The sequence below is a fragment of the Ornithorhynchus anatinus genome, chromosome 10 (genome assembly GCF_004115215.2).
Source record: "Ornithorhynchus anatinus isolate Pmale09 chromosome 10, mOrnAna1.pri.v4, whole genome shotgun sequence".
NCBI lineage: Eukaryota > Metazoa > Chordata > Mammalia > Monotremata > Ornithorhynchidae > Ornithorhynchus > Ornithorhynchus anatinus.
Window position 1 is genome coordinate 52,087,051 of NC_041737.1, and position 21,281 is coordinate 52,108,331.

Consider the following 21,281-nt stretch of genomic DNA (forward strand, 5'->3'; position numbering starts at 1 on the left):
ACCTGTATGTTCTTTGCCTGTGCTCAGTACAGTGCTCTGCACCCAATAAGCGCTTCATAAATACTATTCAACTATTTCTAATTCCGCTAGAATAATGATGGCATTTGGTAAGCGCTTACTATGTGCAAAGCACTGTTCTCAGCATTGGGGAGGATACAGGGTGATCAGGTTGTCCCACGTGGGGCTCACGGTCTTCATCCCCATTTTACAGTCGAGGGAACTGAGGCACCGAGAAGTGAAGTGACTGGCCCAAAGTCACACGGCTGACAAGCGGCAGAGCCATGACCTCTGCCTCCCCAGTCCGCGCTCTTTCCACTGAGCCACGCTGTTTCTCAAGCAGCGTGAAGCCATCATTCCATACCCTGCCCAACCTGGAATAATTGGGCCACTTCATTCAGCTCTTCAGAAAATAGAGCAGAAAACCCCATTTTTCTCCTAGGTGAGACCCTGCACTCTTCCTCTTTCTCCTCCTGATTTTTTCTCTCTCTCTCAACTCTCTCTTTCTAACTCTCTATTTTGCTTGACATTCTCAGTGTCCATTCTCGGCTGTCTCCTGTCTTGGCAGAGGTTATCTCTGGGCCTCAGCATGGATGGGTGCCCCAGCCTGGGTAAGCAGATTTTGGTGTATAGCTCGGTGAATGTGTGTGTGTGTGTGTGTGTGTGCACGGGTGTGCAGGTCTGTGGCCTGAGGTCTGGCCAGGGTGTTGAGTTCCGTGCAGGGGAGCAACCCTTCAGAGCTACTAAGGCAGGCAGATTGGGGGCGAGGAGGCTTACGAGACAGAGACAAAATTTGTAGGCATCGTGGTGAGGGAAAGCCCCCCCCCCCCCACTTTACACACAAACATACCATACACACACATATCCTGGTGTACCCTCAATATGCCCCATGCACACGGACATCCTGATAGACTATTTCTCACACAAACACCAGCCTTTAGACGTCCTAGTGTCCCCACAGTATGCCACCAGAACACAGACACAAGAAAGTATGCTTTAAATGTAGTCTTCACACTCACAAACATACACTATGGTAATAATAATAATAATGTTGGTATTTGTTAAGCGCTTACTATGTGCCGAGCACTGTTCTAAGCGCTGGGGTAGACCTAGGGGAATCAGGTTGTCCCACGTGGGGCTCACAGTCTTAATCCCCATTTTACAGATGAGGGAACTGAGGCACCGAGAAGTTAAGTGACTCGCCCACAGTCACACAGCCGACAAGTGGCAGATCTGGGATTCGAACTCATGAGCCCTGACTCCAAAGCCCGTGCTCTTTCCACTGAGCCACGCTGCTCCCCTATGGTACATCCTCAGTGTACTCTACATACGCATAAACATACAATATGGAGCATCCTCAAGGCACTCTAGCGTGGCTTAGTGGAAAGAGCCCGGGCTTCGGAGTCAGAGGTCATGGGTTGGACTCCCGGCTCTGCCACTTGTCAGCTGCGTGACTGGGGGCGAGTCACTTCACTTCTCTGGGCCTCAGTTACCTCATCTGTAAAATGGGGATTAACTGTGAGCCTCACGTGGGACAACCTGATTACCCCGTATCTCCCCCAGTGCTTAGAACAGTGCTCGGCACATAGTAAGCGCTTAACAAATACCAACATTACTATTATTATTATTACCTATACACAGATTTTTACTATGGTACAGCTTCATATACTGTACACATCCCAGCACATCTTCAATATATATATATATGTTTTTATTACCCTATTTATTTTGCTAATAAGGTGTACATCCCCTTGATTCTATTTATCGTGATTATGTTGTCTTTTGTGCATCTGTCTCCCCCGATTAGACTGTGAGCCCGGCACTGGGGAGGGACTGTCTGTATCTGTTGCCGAATTGTACATTCCAAGCCCTTAGTACAGTGCTCTGCACAAAGTAAGCGTGCAATAAATACTACTGAATGAATATACCGTTAAACACCGCACACAGATCTCAGGATATCTTTATATATGCTACATTTCTCCCGTTCCCCCAACCTGTATACCTTTCTAAGCTCTACCCACATACACAGTTACCTTGTATCTATCTCAGCGCTTAGTACAGTGCCTGGCACATAGTAAGTGCTTAACAAATAAAAGAATTATTACTATTATTATACACAAGGTTCCAAGACACCTTTAAACACGTCACACACACAGGCATAGTCAAGGTACGTTAACACACATCCCAGTGAACCCTGGGTTCTCCCATCGTGCCGGGGGAGAGGAGGGAGGTTGCATCCTTGAGGACACCCGCGTTTCGGGACACGTAACTCGATCAACGCCAAGTGCCCGGGCACAATCATTCCTTCTGGATATCGCAAGGGGCTGCGCGATCCAGATGGATGGGACTTGTCGGAAAAGCCTTCCCTAATTCCCTAAGGGCTTTCCATCCAAAACGTGCACAGAAAATGGGTATTCCAGAAGAGCTGGCGGCGGGGGGGGGGGGTCCTCTAAAAAACCCGCCACCCTCTTGCCCTTGATTCGACTCCAGCCCACTCTGCTCCCCCAGGGAAACTCTTGAATATCAGACCTAACCCTAACCCACTCTCCCGTCAATCGCCCTCAAGGATTCAGGCCCCTCTTCCGGCCCCCCAGCAAACCCCACACTGCTCAAACCCGGGCCAAGGGCACACGGGGGCCACAGGGCAATTGGGCCCACTGGCCCAAGAACCCCACAGCTGGGCCCTTCCCAACATTCTGCTGGAAAAGAGCGGGGTCCTGGATAAGGGGGAGGCAACTCTGGGGAAAAAAGATTTTCCCCTGCCAGCCCCCCTCCCCAATCCCTAGCCTCCTCTCCCTCAAAAGCCAGGGATGCTGTAGCGATCCAAGGTATTGGAGGGGGTGGGGGGGGGGGACTCTTTCCTGGCCTGGAGCTGGGGTCTCAACCTGGGGTAGCCCCCCCATTTCCCACTTCTGCTCAAGGTAAAACAGGACCAAGCCCCCAGGGCTGGATTATGTTGGTCTACGTGCCCCCTCCTCCACCTCCAGTTTCCTGCTCTCCCCTCCAAGACAGGACACGCCAGAACTTTCTACTCCCACTCCAGGACTGTATTTATTCCCACCCTCTTCACACGGCTCCCCACCAGCCGGGCAATTAGATATCGATTCCAGTCGGGTCTATCCACACTGATACAATCTACCTAAGCCCTCCATCACACTCCAGTACACTCCATACCTTCCAGTATGGTGTGCACGTGTACCCCAGTTCACTCCAGTGTAATCCCACATCCTAATGCAACCTATGTCCTCCATCACACTCCAGTATGCTCCATACCTCCCAGTACGGTGCGCACATGTACCCCAGTTCACTCCAGTGTAATCCTGCTTCCTACATCCAAGATATCCACATACCCAGCCACCCCCCTCATCCTCTCAGGGTTTTCACAGCGTGCGGTGCCGTGCCCACCTTGCTCACCAGGCCTTCTCTTGGGCCAGGGCCCAGGCAGCAGCCACTGCGCCCCTTGAACTGAGGTCACGCAAACCAAAGCTCCCCCTCTCCACACCCCCAAAAAAAGGCGCAGCGGAGCCCCGTGGAAAGATCACAAGCCCGGGAGTCGGGGGAGCTGGGTTCTAATCCCGACTCTCCCCCCTGCCTGCTGTGTGATGTTGGGCAAGTCACTTTCACTTCTCCGGCCCTCAGTTTCCTCATCTGTAAAATGGGGGTTGAAATACCTGTTCTCCCTGCCCCTTGGACTGCAAACCTCAGGCAGGGCAAGGGACTCTGTCAGACCTGATTTATCTTGTATCCACCCCAGCGCTTGGTACAGTGCCTGGTACGTAGTAAATGCTTAACAAATACCACATTTTTTTATTATGTATCCCTGCAGCAGCGTGGCTCAGTGGAAAGAGCCCGGGCTTGGGAGGCAGAGGTCATGGGTTCGAATCCCGGTTCCTCCACTTGTCAGCTGTATGACTGGGGGCGAGTCACTTAACTTCTCTGCGCCTCAGTGACCTCCTCTGTAAAATGGGGATTAAGACTGTGAGCCTCACGTGGGACGACCCGATTACCCTCTATCCACTCCAGGTTTTAGAACAGTGCTCTGCACATAGTAAGCGCTTAAGAAATACCAACAAATACCAACATTATTACAAATGAAAGAACTTACAACAGAGCTAGGCTGCTGCACTTCCACCACACTATCTATTGAAAGATTTGTGTGTCATCCTCCCATCGCCCCCATCCCATCGGATCCTCCCAGTGAACACACGTAGTCCAGCCCCTCTTCGGTCGATACACACACATACACACTTCGAGGTGTTCGTCAAATACTCATGTAACACATTCACACCCAAATATTCCCACATACACGCACGCACTTCTAAGCCTCCTTCAAATAGCTGTGTAATACATTCACCCTCAAATGTTCCCAGACCACACAAACACACACACACTTCTAAGTCTCCACCAAATACTTGTGCACCATTGACACCCAAATATGCCCACACACACACTTCTAAGCCTTCTTCGGATACTTGGGTAGTATATTCACCCTCAAATATCCCCAAGACACACACACTTCCAAGTCATCATTAAAAACCCGTGTAGCATACGCACACCCAGACGTCCAACCCACACACCAAAAGCTGACGGCACACCCCAACCGTCTCCCTGAACACTGGAGACACACACGTGTGGTATTCTTCCACAGGGTCGCAAGCACGGGGGGGGGGGAGGTTCCGGGCACAGACACGTAAAAACATGGGATCGTCAGGGAGACAAACATTCCCGGGGCCGGGAACACACACAGGTGCAGAGCAGCATAAACAGGGGGAGAGAGAGACGGCAGAGCTGGGGGGACGTACAACCCGAGGGGTGCACCAACCAGGGATGGGGGTACGAACGTACAACCCAAAGGCCGCACCAACCCAGGGATGGGGGTACGAACATACTACCCGAGGGGTGCAGCAACCCAAGGATGAGGGTGCGAACATACAACCCGAGGACCGCACTAATGCAGGGATGGGGGTACAAACATACTACCCGAGGGGTGCACCAACCCAGGGATGGGGGTACGAACATACAACCCGAGGGGTGCAGCAACCCAAGGATGGGGGTGAGAACATACAACCCGAGGACCGCACTAATGCAGGGATGGGGGTAGGAACATACAACCCGAGGGGTGCACCAACCCAGGGATGGGGGTACGACCATACTACCCGAGGGCTGCACCAACCCAGAGATGGGGGTACGAACATACAACCCGAAGGGTGCACCAACCCAGGGATGGGGGTAGGAACATACAACCCGAGGGGTGCACCAACCCAGGGATGGGGGTGTGATCACACAACCCGAGGGCCGCACCAACCCAGGGCTGGGGGTACAAACCTACAACCCGAGGGGTGCACCAACCCGGAGATGGGGGTAGGAACATACTACCCGAGGGCTTCACCATCCCAGGGCTGGAGATACGATCCTACAACCCGAGGGGTGCACCAACCCGGGGATGGGGGTACGAACATACTACCCGAGGGCTGCACCAACCCAGGGATGGGGATACGATCCTACAACCCGAGGGGTGCACCAACCCAGGGCTGGGGGTACGAACCTACAACCCGAGGGGTGCACCAACCCGGAGATGGGGGTAGGAACATACTACCCGAGGGCTTCACCATCCCAGGGATGGGGGTAGGAACATACTACCCGAGGGCTTCACCAGCCCAGGGATGGGGGTACGAAGCTACAACCCGAGGGGTGCACCAACCCGGGGATGGGGGTACGATCCTACAACCCGAGGGGTGCACCAACCCGGGGAGGGGGGTGCAAAATACAGCCCGCGGGGGTGCACCAACCCAGGGGTGGGGGTTACGATCGTGCAACCTGACGGCCGCACTCAACCCGGAGCTGGGGGTGCGAACGAACCACCCGAGGGCCGCGGCACCCCGGGCCCGCCAGGCCGTGGGACACGTGGGCCGGGCCGCCCCGACCCTCCCCCCTGCCCCCGGGACCCACGTCGCTCGCACACACCCGGGACGGCACCGGGCGCGCAGTGGGTCCCCCCAGACACGCAGAGACGAGGGAGCGGCGGGGAGGGGGAAGGAGGGGCTGAGGGGGCGGGATGTGTGAAGCGCCGTGTGTGTGTGCGTGTGTGTGTGTGTGTGTGTGTGCGTGTGCGGGGATGACTGTGAATGGAGGGGAGGGGGATGAATGGCGGCGGCGGCGGCGGCGGCGGCGGTGGGTGGATGATGGAGCCGCGGCTCCGGCAGGGCGGGAGGGAGGGAGGGGTGTCGGGGGCCGCGTTACCTGTAGATGTACCAGACGCTGCGGCGCCGGGGGCCCAGGGCCGGCCAGCTGGAGGACAGCGCGGGGGGCGGCGGCGGCAGGACCGGCCCCCCCCCCGCCCCGCGGCCCCCCGCCCCGCGGCCCCCCGCCCGCAGACCCCGCCATCGTCCCGGCCGCGTCCCCGCTCGGCCCCACCCCGCTGTCCGGGCCCCCGGGCCCCGCCTCATGCTGACCGGGGGCGGCCGGCCGGCCGGGGAGAGGGGGAGGGGGCGGCCGGGACCGGGACCGGGACCGGGGACCGGGGACCGGGGACGGGGACGGGAGCGCGCGAGCGCGAGCGCGCGCCGAGGGGAGGGAGGGAGGGAGGGCGGTGAGGGGGAGCACTTCCGGTCCGCGCTCCCCTCCCCCCCTCCCCCCCCCCCCGGCCCCGCGCGCGCTCCGGAGCGCCGCCGCCGCGCAGGTGCAGACCGGACCCGAACCCAGACCGCCCCTCCCCCCCCCCCCCGCTACACACCTCACCCCCCCCCCCCACACACAGCCCTCACACGGCGGGCGCGCGACCCCCTCACGCGCCTCGCGCACGGGACACGCCCCCCCCCCCCCACGGGGCACGCGACACCCGCCTCGTACCCCACACCTGACAGCCCTCCCTCAGGGGACACGCGACACCCGCCCCGCACCACACACTTCACCTCCCTCTCACAGGGGACACACGACCCCCGCACCCCGCCCCTCGCCTCACACCCCACACAGGGGACACACGCCCCCCCCCCCACCCCGCACCACACACTTCACCCCCTTCACACAGGGGACAGATGACACCCGCCCCGCATCACACCCCCTCACACCCCTCGCACAGGGGACACACGCCCCTCGCCTCACACCCCACACAGGGGACACACGCCCCCCCGCTCCGCACCACACACTTCACACCCCTCACACCCCACACGGGACACGCGACACCCGCCCCGCATCACACCCCTCGCCCAAGGGCCACACGACACCCGCACCACACCTCTCGCACCGGGGACACACGCCCCCCGCCCCGCACCACACACTTCACACCCCTCGCACAGGGGTCGCACGCCCCCCGCCCGCCTCACGCTCCCACAGGGGACACGCGACACCCTCCCCGCACCACACCCCTCACACCCCACACAGAAGACACACGACACCCGCCTCACCCCTCACACCGGGGACGCACGCCCCCGGCCCCGCATCACACACCTCACACCTCTCACACCCCATTCATTCGGTCGTATTTATTGAGCGCTTACTAGGTGCAGAGCACTGGACTAAGCGCTTGGAATGGACAGTTCGGTAACAGATAGAGACCGTCCCTGCCCCATAGCGGGCTTAATGTGTGACCCCACACAGGGGACACACGCCCCCCTTCTCACACCTCCCTCAGGGGACACACGCCACCCGCCTCGCACCACACACCTCACACACCTCCCATCCCTCACACTCCACACAGGGGACACACGCCCCCCCCCTCCTCACACCTCACCCAGGGGACACACACGGCCCGCCTCGCACCACACACCTCCCATCCCTCACACCCCACACAGGGGACACACGCCCCCCCCCTCCTCACACCTCACCCAGGGGACACACACGGCCCGCCTCGCACCGCACACCTCCCATCCCTCACACCCCACAAAAGGGACACACACCGCTCGCCTCAGACCACACCCCTCACACCAGGGACACTCCACACACCTCACCCCACACACCTCACACCGGGGACACATACCACACGCGTCACCCCACACACCTCACACCTAGGACACTCACTGCCCACCTCACACCACACCCCTCACCCCTCACGCCGGGGACACACGCCACCCACTCCACGCCACCCACAGGGGCCACACGCCTCCCGCCTCACACCACACACCATCTCACACCCCTCACACCGGAGACACGTCACCCATCTCACACTGGAGCCCCTCCGCCCCGCACCCCACACCTCACACAGGGGACACACGCTGCCTTCCCTACCCTCTACACCTCGTACAGGAGACGCACTTTGCCCACCACACACTTCACACAGCACGGGAGGAGAGGGAAAGCCGAGAGGAGAGGGACGAGGGCCGCTTCCCTACACCACACAGCACAGGGTCACACCAGAACCCGTTGCGTCCATCTGTCCAAACGCACGCCCGCCAAAAACATCCCACGGCACAGGGACACAGGGGACACAGCACAACATACAAACCAATAGAGCACTGGGGCCCAGAGAGGCCCGGGGGAGAGGAACACACAGTCCAATCACTCAAGCACAGGCACAGGTAGCCAGAGAATTGGGGGACACACACACCACACAGAGCTAGAAAGACACAAACAAACAACCCCAGGGAATGGAACCCACACACTCAGGGAAAGGGATACATACAAACCAGTTGGACAGAGACACCCCCTCAGGGAAAGAATGGGATAGAGACACTCAGGGGACGAGAGATGGAGGAGAGACGATGTCAGACGGACACAAGGGGGACACAGGTTGTAGCAAGAAAAACAGACATACGCATGTGCATAGATCAAAGACAGATGCAACATATCTTCCCCTCCCCCCCACCCCCCGCGACCCCCGAGCTTCAAAACCCTCCCCCGTGCCCCGACACTGCCCCAGAATATGGACACACACAGGTTTGGGACACATTTAATGGGATTGGTGCTCTAAACACAAAGGAGAATCTTCATCCTGAAAGATCAAACTACAGTTCTGTCAATCACTGTCCAGGCCCTTGAATCCTCCCCGCTCTACGCCCCGACCCCTGGTCGCAGAACTCCTTCCTGCCTCCTCTCAGCCTGCTCTCTACCCAGTCCTGAGTGTGAATCCCACCCCAGAGAGATTCCTTCACCCCAAAATCTGCACACTCGAGAGAGATGCACAGATACTGTGAGCCCCAAGTGGGACAGCTTGACAAACTTGCATCTTTCCCAGCGCTTAGAACAGTGCTTGGCACATAGTAAGGGCTTAACAAATGCCATCATTATTGTTATTATACCACCACTTCACACATACGAAGGAACACACACACACACACACACACATCCTCTCCAGTGGTGTCAGGAAGAAGTGGAGGGGGAATCAGGAGCAGGGGGTTCAGTCAGACCCTGGGGATCAGGGACCACTGATGGGGAGAGCGATCAGGGAGTAGTGGAGGGTCTTCTAGGAGCAAGGCGGGGCATCGAGGAGTTGGGGGAGGTTGAGGAGTCAGGATGGCCAAAGAGAGGCAAAGGGACAGGGTGGGTGAAGAGGCTGGGGGAGGGGGACAGGAAATCAGATGACTCTCGGCGAGGACCCAAGGACCCACGCGTCTATGTCTGGGCCACCACCGTCCCCAACTCTCTGCAGTACCCACGGCTGCACCCACCAACACGGGAACCAGGACAATCCACAGGGCCGGGGGATGCGGGGAGGGGGACGGAAGAACGGGTGGGGCCTGAGTGCCCCCCGAGTCTTCGGTCAGGCCACCCGGACCCAAGGCATCCACACGGCCCCCAGGCTCCACCCTCACCCTTCGCTCGCCCAGCCCGGCCTCGTTCACAGCAGGAGAGATACCCTGCACCGGGACACTTCAGGGGGGCAATGGGGAGTGGAGGAGGGGGGTCTCCCCTGCAGGCCTCCGGGTCCCTTGGTGTCGTAGCAGGGGTCAGAGACCCTTCTCTCCACCCAGAGATGGGCCGGCTCCCCAAAACAATCTGGAGAAGAGGGGATGTTGAGGAGGGAAGACTGAAGGTGGTGAGAGGGGCCCGAGGGAGGCCCAGAGTTGTTAAAAGATCAGGGAAAGAGAGGATGGAGAGAAGGTGGGGGGAAGGTTTGGCAGAGGGGTGGGGGGCGGGAGGCCGGGGCTGGGGGGAGGGATCTTACCTGGGAGCATCAAAGCTATCATAGGAGCCAACTGTGTAATGGCGGAAGAGACGCTTGGCTTTGTCACTCCGGCTCTCTGAGAGGGGGAAACGGGGCAAGCGGGGTAGACCCTCAGGGCCCGTGCTGCTCTCCCGCACACCGGGCCCTCTTCCCCAGTGACCCCTCCCTCCCGTCCCATCCCCCCCTCTGCCCCTGCCCCCAGTTCCCACTCCCATAAGCATTGAGCTGCACTGGGGGGCTGGAAGGGTCCCAGGTGGCTTGGGGAAATGGGGGCTTAGAGTGAGGGAGTGGGGGGTTAGCAAGGGGCGGGTGGGGGCAGGGACAGGGCGAGTCGGAGGTGCAGAGGAGGGCTTGGGAGTCCAGGGTGGGTTTGGGGTCCCAGGACCCCCCTGTACCTTGCTTCCCCTCCTGGGAGCGGTTGGCTACTTCCTCCAGGCATTCGGAGGGGAACCAGCCGACGCGACCTTTGACTTGTCCTTCCCAGAACCCGCCTTCCCCCACGCTGAGCACTGGGGGTGAGGGGGGGGGGGGGGGGGGTAAGAGGTGTTCAAGGTCCCCTGGCCTGGCTTCTGGCCCCATCCCCTTCCCACCCACCCCCTTGGCTCTATCGCCTCCATCCCATCCCATCCCTCCCTCGTGTTGCCCTATCCCTCCATCTCCTCACTTCCTGCCCCTCCATCTCCTCCCACGCCCTTCTCTTCTGTCTCCTCTCTCCTGGTCCTCCTTCAGCTTCTTCCTCTCTCCCTGGTCTCCCACCTTCCCCACCAGCCCACCTCCCCCTCTTCCCCCCACTGTCTCCCCCCACCCAGCCCCCCGCCAGTCCTTTGCCCTTCTCCCCCGTCTCCATCCCCGCCTTCGCCACCACGCCCTCCACTCCCCGTTCCCGTCCCCCTCCCTCACCCTTCCCTGACCCTCCCCTCTTCGTACCCTTGATCTTCTCTCCCTTGCTGAGGGAGATCTCGCCCTCGCCTTGGGCCTGGTACGCTTTCACAGCCATGAAGGAGCGGCCGGGCACGGCCGTGTACAGCTTCCTCCGCCGGCCCCGGCTGCCGAGCGAGCCCCCGGGACCCCCGGGGGCCCCGGAGGACCCCGGCCCGGCCGCCGGCACTTCCCGCGGTGTCCCGCTGGAGCTGAGACAGGCGGACACGGATGGCAGAGGGGTCGCACGGGTCGGGGTCCGGGGGGGGGAGGGAAGATGGCGGGGGATAGAGGCCGGAGAGATGGTGAGGAGGGGGGCTGAGAAGAAAAGGACCTGGGGGCCGGGGGCGGGAGGGGAGGGGAGGGGTGGAGGAGCTGAAGGCCTGCGTGAGAATGGGGCCAAGTGGGGTGGCAGCAGAGTGGGACTTCAGGACCAAGGTGAAATCGGGTCTCACGTTGGGGAGGTGTGGGGATCGTGGCCGGCTGACCGGCCAGCTGGCTGGCCAGGGGTCTCGGGTGGGCCGGGAGGGCCGGGGGGAAGCCTTGACCGTCCCAGCCAGGTAGGGACCGGCGGGGAACGTGGGAAAGACCCACGGTGGCTGCAGGAGGGCCGACTCGGTGGGTCCCAAGGAGAACCGGGGAGAACCTGGGCAGGTCTCCCTAAGGGACCGCGAGGGGTCGGAGGGGAAGGTTTGTAGGGCACGTGGGCCTCAGGTTTTTGAAGTGAGTTTTGGGAGTCCCTGCGGGCAAATCGGAGGAGTCATGAGGGGTTGGAGGGAGTGTGTGGAACCACAGGGAAGGAACTGAAAGAGGGGAATTCACAGGATCCTGGAGGGTTTGGGAGAGCTTCTGGGGAGTCGGGGTTCAGGGGGAAGAGTGTGAGGGGTCAAAGGAAAACTCTGTGAGCTGGAGCTGCCTCTAGGAGGTAAAATGTGAAAGAAATGGGAGAGGGGCGTGGAGGGAGTTGGGAAGGCTGACTGGGGAGGGAAGCCGGGGGCCTGGATCGGGAAGGGGAGAGTTGGGAGGGACTTGGGAGGGAGGTCTGGGCAGAGCTGGGGTTCGGGGGGGGTGGGGAGGAGAGTCGGGGGGAGGGCTGGGGCGGCGGAAGCTGGGGAGAGGGGCTGGGGCTGGGCCCCGGGAGGGGCTCCCCATACCTGGGCCTACCACGCGGTTGCCTCCGGCCTTCCTCAGGATGCCGTCCCCGGGACGGGGAGCGGGCGCGGGCACCCCGGGGGCTGCTGGCGCTGCGGAGGGTCCCACTGCTGAGCTTGGTGCTGGGCCCAGCGGGGTGCGTGGGGTGGGAGGGGGGCGGGGGTCCGGAGACCGGGCCGGGAGGCCCGGGGGGGCCGGGAGGGGGGGCTCCGGGGGCCGCAAAGACCATCCAGTCAGGCAGGGCCATGCTAGTGTCGCTGTTGGCCCGGAGCAGCAGGGGCGGGGGCACGGCCAGCCCCCCGCCTCCAGGGCCTCCCCGGCGCCGCACCGCGTACTTGGGCGACTCCTGAAAGGGAACTGGTGACGGGGGGCGCGGGTGAGGGGGACAGCGGGGGCACGGAGCAACTCTGGGCACTCGCAGGAGCGCCCCAGCCCCGCCGGGGTCCGTCCCCCTACGCGCTCCCCTTGGATCCTCCGGCCCAGGGCAGCACCTCCTTGGGCCAGTCTGCCCTCCTCTCCCTCCCGGCCCGCACCCCACGCCCCCTCCAGCTCCCACCTCGCTCACCCACATCCTGGTCCCGGTGGTTCCGGATCAACTCCCCCAGCTCGAAGTTCCCCGCAATCACCGCAACCTAAGGGGCAGAGCAGCGGCGGAGAGGGAGATGAGATGGGGTCACCGAGGGGGGCCCGCCGCTCTCCAACCCCAAATCCCCCGGCTTCCGCCCCCTTCTCCCCGGCTTCCACTCCCGATCTCTCGGGGACTCCTCTGGGGCCGGGGGAGGGGGACGGGGGGTGCACCCATCTCTCTCCCCGTGACCAGGCCTCTCTTCCTACAGGGACCTGAGGGCCTCCGTTCTCTTCCTCCCCATCTCCCTGTCGACCCCATTCCCCCACTCCCCGTCCCCTCCACTTCTCATCTTCACTCCGACCTTCGGTCCCGTCTCCCGCCTTCACCCGTCGCCCCACTACAGTTCCAGTCCAAGCTGAAAATCTTGGCCTGGCACAACTGGCCATCTCAGTCTAGCCCAGGTCCGGCTGGGTCAGGCGGTCCAGGGCTGTTGGAAGTGACAGATGCTGGGACTTGTGTTCCCAGTGGGGCACAGAAACGATCGCTTGATGATCGTGCGCCCATTACCGTCCCAGCCGCCATGGCTCCCCCAACCCTAGATCGCTCAGAAGGGGGGGGGGGGGAGGAGAGAGGGGAGGTCGGAGAGAGGAAAGGAGGAAGGGCAGAGAGAAGGGTGGGAGGAAGGGGAGGGAAGGTGGGTGAGAGGCAGAGAGGGAAAAAAAGGAGGGAGGGAGGTTGCCGGTTCATTCGCTCAGTCGTATTTATTGAGCGCTTACTGTGTGCAGAGCACTGTACTAAGGGCTTGGAGAGTACAGTGCCGCAATAAAGAGAGCAGTCTCTCCCCACAACGGGCTCACACCCCACAGCATCAGGCCGGGGTGGGGGGTGGCCACTGGAGGGTGAAGGGGGCAGGTTCAAGGCAAAGGAACCATTTCCTCCCCCCTCCCCCCCCGGGCGGTAAGCACACGGACTTGATTAAGAGGGAAGTGGAGTAGACCGAAAAGACCAGTGAATTCAAGACGTGTCGGATAAATCCACGGACAAGAGGTACACACTAGGATATCAGAGGGCAAAGTGAGAAGCAGCGTGGCCTGGTGGAAAGAGTACGGGCCTGGGAGTCAGATCTATCTTTATGTCTGTCTCCTCCCTATAGACTGTAAGCTCCTTCTGGGCAGAAATCGCATCTACCAGCTCTGCCGTAGGGTGCCAGTTCTCCCAAGCGCTTAGTACAGTGATCGGGAATACCACTGATTGCGACCTGGGTTCGAATCCCAGCTCTGTCTTGGGCAAGTCACTTCACTTCGCTGTGCCTCAGTGTCCTCATCTGTAAAATGGGGTTCAAATACCATTCTCCCTCTCAGTCGATGACGTTCATTGAGCGTTTACTGCGCAGAGAGCACTGTACTGCGACTGCGCTCTTAGACGTGAGTCCCGGGTGGAACGGGGACGGTGTCCGACCTCGTTCTTCTGCATCTACCCCAGCGCTTACCACAGTACGGAGCCCACAGTGAGCGCTGAACGCAAGAATTATCATTATTGAGGGAAAATGTATTAGAAGGCTCCAGGAATAATAACCGATTATTATTGATTGCCCTTGATGCACTCCTAAAAGGCCAAGTGAGGGAATTAATAATAATAATAACGTTGGTATTTGTTAAGCGCTTACTATGTGCAGAGCACTGTTCTAAGTGCTGGAGTAGATCCAGGGTAATCAGGTTGTCCCACGTGAGGCTCACAGTCTTAATCCCCATTTTACAGATGAGGGAACTGAGGCACAGAGAAGTGACTTGCCCACAGTCACGCAGCTGACGTGGCAGAGATGGGATTCGAACCCATGACCTCTGACTCCCAAGCCCGGGCTCTTGCCACTGAGCCATGCTGCTTCTCTATTAGAATTAGATGAGGCTGCATAGCTCATGGACTTAGGGAGCCAAGGGTCAAGCCCCGATGAGCCTGTGTTAAAGTCTGCTGTGTGACCTGGGGCAAGTCACTTAACTTCTCTGCGCCTCGGTTCCCTCATCTGTAAAATGGGGATTAAGACTGTGAGTCCTGTGAGGGACAGGGACTGTGTCCAACCCGATTATCTCCTATCTACCCCAGCGCTTAGAACAGTGCCTGGCACATAGTAAGTGCTTAACAAACACCATCATCATCATTATTATTATTATTGAGAAGCAGCCTGGTCTAATACAGAGACCCCAGGCCTGAGAGCCAGAAGACCTGGGTTCTAAACCCAGCTCAGCCACTTGCCCACTGGGTGACCTTGAGTAAGTCACTTGACTTCTCTGTGCCTCAGGTACCTCATCTGTAAAATGGGGATTCAGACTGTGAGCCCCATTTGGGGCAGGGACTGAGTCCTACCTGATTATCTTGTATTTACACCAGCGCTTAGTAAAGTATCATTATTATTATTATTTTCAAATGCCGTCTACTCAACAAATACACATACCTTAGTACAGTGCCTGCCATTTAAAAAAAAAAAAAGGGATCGCCCAGAGTGGGGTCGAAATCCAACCAGGTTTTGGAGCCCGGTGTGACTAAACGTGAGATCTAGAAATGAATATCTAGCCAGTGACTACCTACTACCTACCACCTACTGGTTTCCTGGATGCTGCTTCAATAACAGGCCCTGGGCCAGTGCCCGGTTAAAAATAATGGCATTTAATAATGATATTTATTAAGTGCATAGTACCAAGCACTATTCTAAGTACTGGGGTAGATACAAGTTGATCAGGTCAGACACAGTCTCTGTTCCACACGGGGCTCACAGTCTAGAGGAGAGGGAGAATAGGTATTGAATCCCCATTTTACAGACGAGGAAACTGAGGCCCAGGGAAACAGCATGGCCTAGTGGAAAGGGCCCGGGCCTGGGAGTCAGAAGACCTGGGTCCTCATCCCAGCTCCTCCAACTGTCTGCTGTGTGACCTTGGGCAAGTCACTTCCCTTCTCTCAGCCTCAGTTACGTCACCTGCAAAATGAGGATTAAGACCATAAACCCATATTGGATAAGGACTGTGTCCAACCTGGATATCTTGTACCTACCCCAATTTTTAGTAAAGTGCCTAGCACACAGTAAGCATTTAAACAAATCCAATTTTAAATTAAAAAAAAATTAATTTTTTTAATGCGATTTTTTTTTAAGTTAAGTGACTTGCTCAAGGTCACCCAGCATGCCTAGAAAAGCAGCATGGCCTAGTGGATAGATCATGGATCTGGAAGTCAGAAGGACCTGGGTCTCAATGCTGGCTCTGCCACTTTTCTACTGTGTGACCTGAGCAAGTTACTAATCTTCTCCGTGTTTCAGTTACCTCATCTGTAAAATGCGGATTAAGACTGTGAGCCCCATGTGGGACATGGACTGTGTCCAACCTGATTAGCTTGTATCTACCCCAGAGCGTAGTTCAGTGCCTGGCAAATAGTAAGCGCTTAACAAATATGATTTTTTCAAAAATGGCAGAGCCGGTTTTAAAATCCGAGTCCTCTGACTCCCGTGGCTTGGGCTCTTTTCTCTAGGTCCTGCTGCTTTTCAGCAGTTCTAGCGGGGCTCCTCCATTCCCAGTCTTCCCTTTCTTCATCATTTCCCCTTCATCCATCCATCCATCCATCCATCCATCCATCCATCCATCCATCCATCCATCCATCCTCCCTCCCTCTCATCCCGAAGCTCCCCACCCGCTGTCCATCTTCCAAGATCCAGGTCCGCGTCCGGCCCCCGGCCCACTCCCGTCCGTTCCTCCCCGGCTCCTGTCCCTCCCCGCCCCGTCCTGGCACCTGGAACGGGGTCTGGCCACTGTTGTTCTTCATCTCCTTGTTGGCCCCTCGGTACAGCAGGATCCGAGCGCACGTCTCCTAATGACAATAATCGCCAGCATAAAATTAATAATGAGGATACGGTAATAATAACAATCATTTAGGAAGCACTTACTGGGCATCGGGACTGTACTAAGCGCCAGGGTCGGTCCAGGACAATCAGATCTGGTGCAGTCCCTGACCCACATGGGGTTCACAGGGACGCTAATTCTTTCCCCCACTTTACAGATGAGGCGCAGTGAAGTGATTTGCCCAAGGTCACACAGCAGGCCAGTGACAAAGCTGGGATTAGAAACAGGGTCTCCTTACTCCCGAGACTCTGCTTATCCCACTAGAACACGCTCCTGATGGGAGCTAGCGGGGAGAGGGGGTGGGGAGGACAGAGGGGGAGAGGAAGGGGAGATGTCGAGGCGGAATGGTCACGGCCTCAGATCTCAGACTCCTCCTCAGGGAAGAAGGAGGAAGAGGACAGGAAGATGGATAGGCGCGGTGTGGGGAGGGGGGTTCCTTGGGATCTTGGGTGGTGAGTAACAGTAAAGAGGGCAGGTGGAGGGAGCTGAGGGGAGTAAGAGGGGAGTCGGGGTGGGGGGGGTCTGTGGACGGGCCGGGGAGCGGCTCAGACGGACCTTGTTGTAGAGGGCGCAGATGTGCAGGGCCGTGTTCCCAGAAGCGTTCTGAGCTCCAGGCTCCGCCCCGTAGAACAGCAGATGTTCTAGATGCTGAGAGTTACCCCGCTGGCAGGCCTGGGGGAGGAGCAGGGAGCCGGGCTGGACATCGGGCCCTCGGGCCTCGGACTGTCCCCTCTCTGCCCCGCCCCCAGCCCAGGCCCTCCCCAGCCGGGCCCCCGCCCTGCCTGGTGGATCTCCTGCCAGCCGTTCTCGTCGGCTGTGCCCAGCTGTGCCCGGTGGTACAGCAGCAGCTCACAGCAGCGGGGGTCACCCCCCACCATCGCCGTGTGGAAGAGCGGGGTCAGGCCGCGACGATCCTTGTAGTTGGGGGAGCCGCCCAGGTCCAGCAGTGCCTGTGGGGAGGGGGAGGTGACGGGGGGATGGGGGCAGAGAGAGGGACGGTGGGACCGGAGAGGCAGATGGGGGAGGGAGGAGGGAAAGAGGGGGACGGGAAGGTGGGAAAAGGGAGATCCCACGTGAAGACATGTGCTCCCATTTGAAGCCATGTGCTCAGATCCGGCTGAGCAGTTATGGCCACCGGGGGATGGGGGGGAAGGCTAGGGGAGAGGGGCCTCTCCATCCAATTCAGTACCTCTGCCTCTGTGAGGTTGGGGACCAGTTCACGGGTTCGGCGGGGAAGCTTGGGGTCCCCCAAGAAATGGGCCCTTAGCCGGGAGAACTCGGGACAGAGGTGTCAGAGGCCGTGGGAGGTGCGGAGTCCGAGGATGAGGGTGGTGGTCCCCGAACCCCGGGGGGTTGGGAGTGTCCCAGGAAGGGTTCCCAGGTAATAATATTTAGTGAGCGCCACGCCCAACCCCATTTCGATCGACCCGTCGACCTATCGATAGTATTTACCGAGCACCTACTCTGTGCACAGCATTGTACCGAGCGCTTGGGAGAGCCCAGTAGAGGTCACAGTCCCGATCCCCGCCCTCGAGGGTCTTATAAAGTCTAGCAGGGGAGACTGTGGTGAAAATCAATACAGGAAGGGGAGGAAAAAGGAGTTTAAAAGACCACCTCGGTGGGGTCGGGGGTGGGGAAGAGACAAAAGGGGGGAGGGGGAGGGCCCGGGTGGGCAGAGGGTGTTCCGCACCGTGAGGGCGGGGCAGTGGCGGGCACACACGGCCTTGTGCAGGGCTGTCATGCCATCGCGGGCGCGGAAGTCGATGTGGGCACCGCCGAGGCAGAGGGTCCGGATCACGTCCACTGAGCCCTCCAGCTGGGCCGCCAGGGTCAGAGGGGTCTCTGGGGGAGGGAGAGGGGGCAGGTGGAAGGTCACGAGGGAGCCACGGGGCCAAGCAGACCCTGGGCCTCCGGCCAGACACGTGACGGGGGACAGAGGGGGATCACGGCCGTGACTATTTCTGTGGCCGCTGGTGCCGGGGACCACCCCTCCACCCCCGACCCCTCTCTGCCATCCATCTGTCCGAGGGATGGGGTTCCATGTTCCCCCTGCCCCCCTAGGCCCCCTGGCCCATACCCCCAGAATCGGAGTCGTGGTAGTTGGGGTCCAGCCCCTTGTCCAGCAGGCGGGCCACCTTCTCCGACGTCCCCAGCTGTACGTACTCCAGAAACTTCTTCAGCCCCGTCTGCCGGGGACAGCGGCCGGGGAGACCGAGGCGGAGGGACACCCAGGGGTGCCCGGCAGGGAAGCAGCAGCAGGAGGAGGAGGAGGAAGAAGAGAGGAGGCGGGAGACGCAGAGGTGAAGAGCGGGTCCGATGGGATCGAGTAAGGAAAGGAGAAAGAGGGGGATCGAGTAAGGAAAGGAGAAAGTGGGGGGGGGGGGGCAGGGAGGGAGGAAGAAGAGGCGGGAGATGTGGACCAGAAGGGGATGGCAGGTGGGCAGGCAGGTGGGCAGACAGCAACCATTCTGTCCCAGTTCTCACCCACCGGTTCCCCACAGCCCCGGGCCCAGGGGAGCTGGGGATGAGGGGGAAGAGGAGGGGTGTCGGGGCAGGGGGTCCTCACCTTAGTGTGCAGCTTTGCCAGCTGCTTCTCATCCAGATTTGTCTGCTTGTAAACCCGAGTCTTGTACCGGAACTGGCCCGGGGAGGAGACAAGACCGGAGGCACGGAGAGGAGAAATCCGGAGACGGAGACAGTCAAGAGGGGGTCGGGGCTGCCAGAGAGGCGGACACCGAGCCGGAGAAGGAAAACGCGCCCAAAGGCCCAGAGGGGCGCGGAGGCAGAGAGAGCCCCCCGACAGATGTGGAGACAGATGAGAGACAAGGGAGGAGGGGAGGGCTGGGAAACGGTCTGGGGGGGCAAGGCCGACCGAGTGCCCGAGCGGCCCCTCCCCCCCGTCCCCGTGCTCCACCAGAGGAATAGGGAGCGGGGGCGAGGCGGGAGGGTGGGAGGTCAGCAGCCGGAGCCTCTGGGCCCCCTGAGCCCCCCGGGCCCCGGGGGGTCGGGGGAACTGGGCGGGGGCAGGGGTCGGTCACCTCCAGGTAGGGCACACCCTTCTCGAAGGACTGAGGGTACTCGCGAAGCAGCCGCTCCTCCTCCAGGAAGTTGGCATCGCGGCCGGAGGCGGCGGGCTGGAACAGGCCATAGTTGAGCACGTCCTGGAGGCTCTCGCTCAGCGCGCACAGGACCTGCTGTTTGGCCGCCCAGATGGTCGCGTCCGGGTTGAAGCGGAGGCATTTCTGGGCCGGGGAGGGAAGAACGGTCAGCACCCGGTCAGGAGGGCGGGGGGAGTGGTCCCAGCAGGGGCCCGTCCCCTCCCCCTGCCCGCTCCTCTTGGGGACCACCACCCCGGCCCCTCCGCCACCCCCCACCCGGCTGGTGGCCGCTGCCCGCTGCCCGCTGCCCACCCCCGGCCCCGGCTCACGGTTTGGTGCAGGTCGGGGATGCCGATCCTGAAGACCATCATCATGCTGAAGTGGGCGTCGTCAGGCACGGACATGGAGCGGCCTTGCAGGCGCCGGGCAGAGGCGAGGCTGACCCCGCCGGCCCCGGCCCTCCCCGGGCCCCGCGTCCCCCGGCCGTCCCTCGAGCTGTCCGACTCCGACCCGCCCTCGGGACACTCGGACGCGCTGCGTCGCTCCTCCTCGCTGGACGCCGGGCTCCGGGGCATCGTCGGGCCGCCCTCCCGGGGTCGGCACCATCACAGGGAGCTGGGGACGGGGGAGCGGGGGGCGGGTCAGGGCCGGGAGAGACCCTGGGGGGTTGGGGGGATGGATGGGCGAGGACCGCCCGGGCGCCAACTCCCCCCCGACACAGGCCGACGGCCACCCGGGCAAACCGACCTCCACGACGACGGCCTCTCCCGGCCCACGACCGAACCCGGCCTAGGGCCCACATGGCCGGTTCCCCGGCCCCCACGCCGGCTTCACGGCCTATCCCTTCACCCGCGACCCTTGGGCTGGCAGCCGAAGAGCTGCCCTCCGGCCCCACCGGCTCCCCCAAGGCCCAGGCGGGTTCTCCAGCCCCCGCCACCCCCGGAGGCCCGGGCGCGGCCTTCTCCTTCACACTCCCGCCTGGGCGCCGAACCCTCTCTCTCTCTCTCTCTCTCTCTTTCTCTCCCCTTGTCCTTGGCCCGCCCTCGCCCGCCCCACTTTGCCACTGACCCGGGGCGGCCGCGTCCCAGATACCACCGGGCACCAGGGGGCCGCTGTCCCAGTTAATCCACCGCACATACAGCCACTAAAATTAGTCCAAGAAGAATCGCCTCCCTACCCCACCCCAGCCTCTCGCCCCAGCTCCCTCCTCCGGGCGGGCGCCCCCCGCCCACAACCGGCCGTACCCCCTTGAGAGGTCAGAGGTCGAGAGGAAGGCCCCCAAAGGTGGACCCGGCAGGGTTCCCAAGGATGAGAGTTTGGCGAAGTGAGTACGGCATGAGGCGGGGGGCCTGGGGGTGAGGGGGCGGATGGGGTGACGGTCATCACGCACCTGGCTTCGATCAGGGAGATGCCCACGCTTAGGGGAGAGGAGAGATGGGGAGGGAGGGGGATACATAGATAGCAAGATTCTGGCAACCACAGGAGGGTGTAGAGAGGGACAGTGTCCACACAAGTGGGAAGGTGGCTGAAAATGAATGAGGAGGTGTTGTTAGGGTGACGGTCTCCAT

At 60.6% G+C, this 21,281-nt stretch overlaps 1 protein-coding gene across 2 annotated transcripts in view; it reads right to left on the reverse strand.

Annotated features, from left to right (window-relative positions):
• SHANK1 (SH3 and multiple ankyrin repeat domains 1) overlaps nucleotides 1–21,281 on the reverse strand; it is a 36,499-nt gene that overhangs the window by 12,366 nt on the left and 2,852 nt on the right. For both annotated transcript variants that reach the window (XM_029073026.1, XM_029073024.1), the window contains exons 2-14: nucleotides 20,043–20,328; nucleotides 19,654–19,857; nucleotides 19,182–19,253; nucleotides 18,693–18,801; nucleotides 18,306–18,457; nucleotides 17,398–17,565; nucleotides 17,171–17,287; nucleotides 16,506–16,583; nucleotides 12,732–12,798; nucleotides 12,169–12,523; nucleotides 11,024–11,226; nucleotides 10,492–10,605; nucleotides 10,097–10,172 (exon numbers count right to left, since the gene is read on the reverse strand). In XM_029073026.1, coding sequence (XP_028928859.1) covers nucleotides 10,097–10,172; nucleotides 10,492–10,605; nucleotides 11,024–11,226; nucleotides 12,169–12,523; nucleotides 12,732–12,798; nucleotides 16,506–16,583; nucleotides 17,171–17,287; nucleotides 17,398–17,565; nucleotides 18,306–18,457; nucleotides 18,693–18,801; nucleotides 19,182–19,253; nucleotides 19,654–19,857; nucleotides 20,043–20,288 — 1,961 coding nt within the window. In that variant the 5' untranslated portion in view covers nucleotides 20,289–20,328. The remainder of the gene's footprint in view (nucleotides 1–10,096; nucleotides 10,173–10,491; nucleotides 10,606–11,023; nucleotides 11,227–12,168; nucleotides 12,524–12,731; nucleotides 12,799–16,505; nucleotides 16,584–17,170; nucleotides 17,288–17,397; nucleotides 17,566–18,305; nucleotides 18,458–18,692; nucleotides 18,802–19,181; nucleotides 19,254–19,653; nucleotides 19,858–20,042; nucleotides 20,329–21,281) is intronic.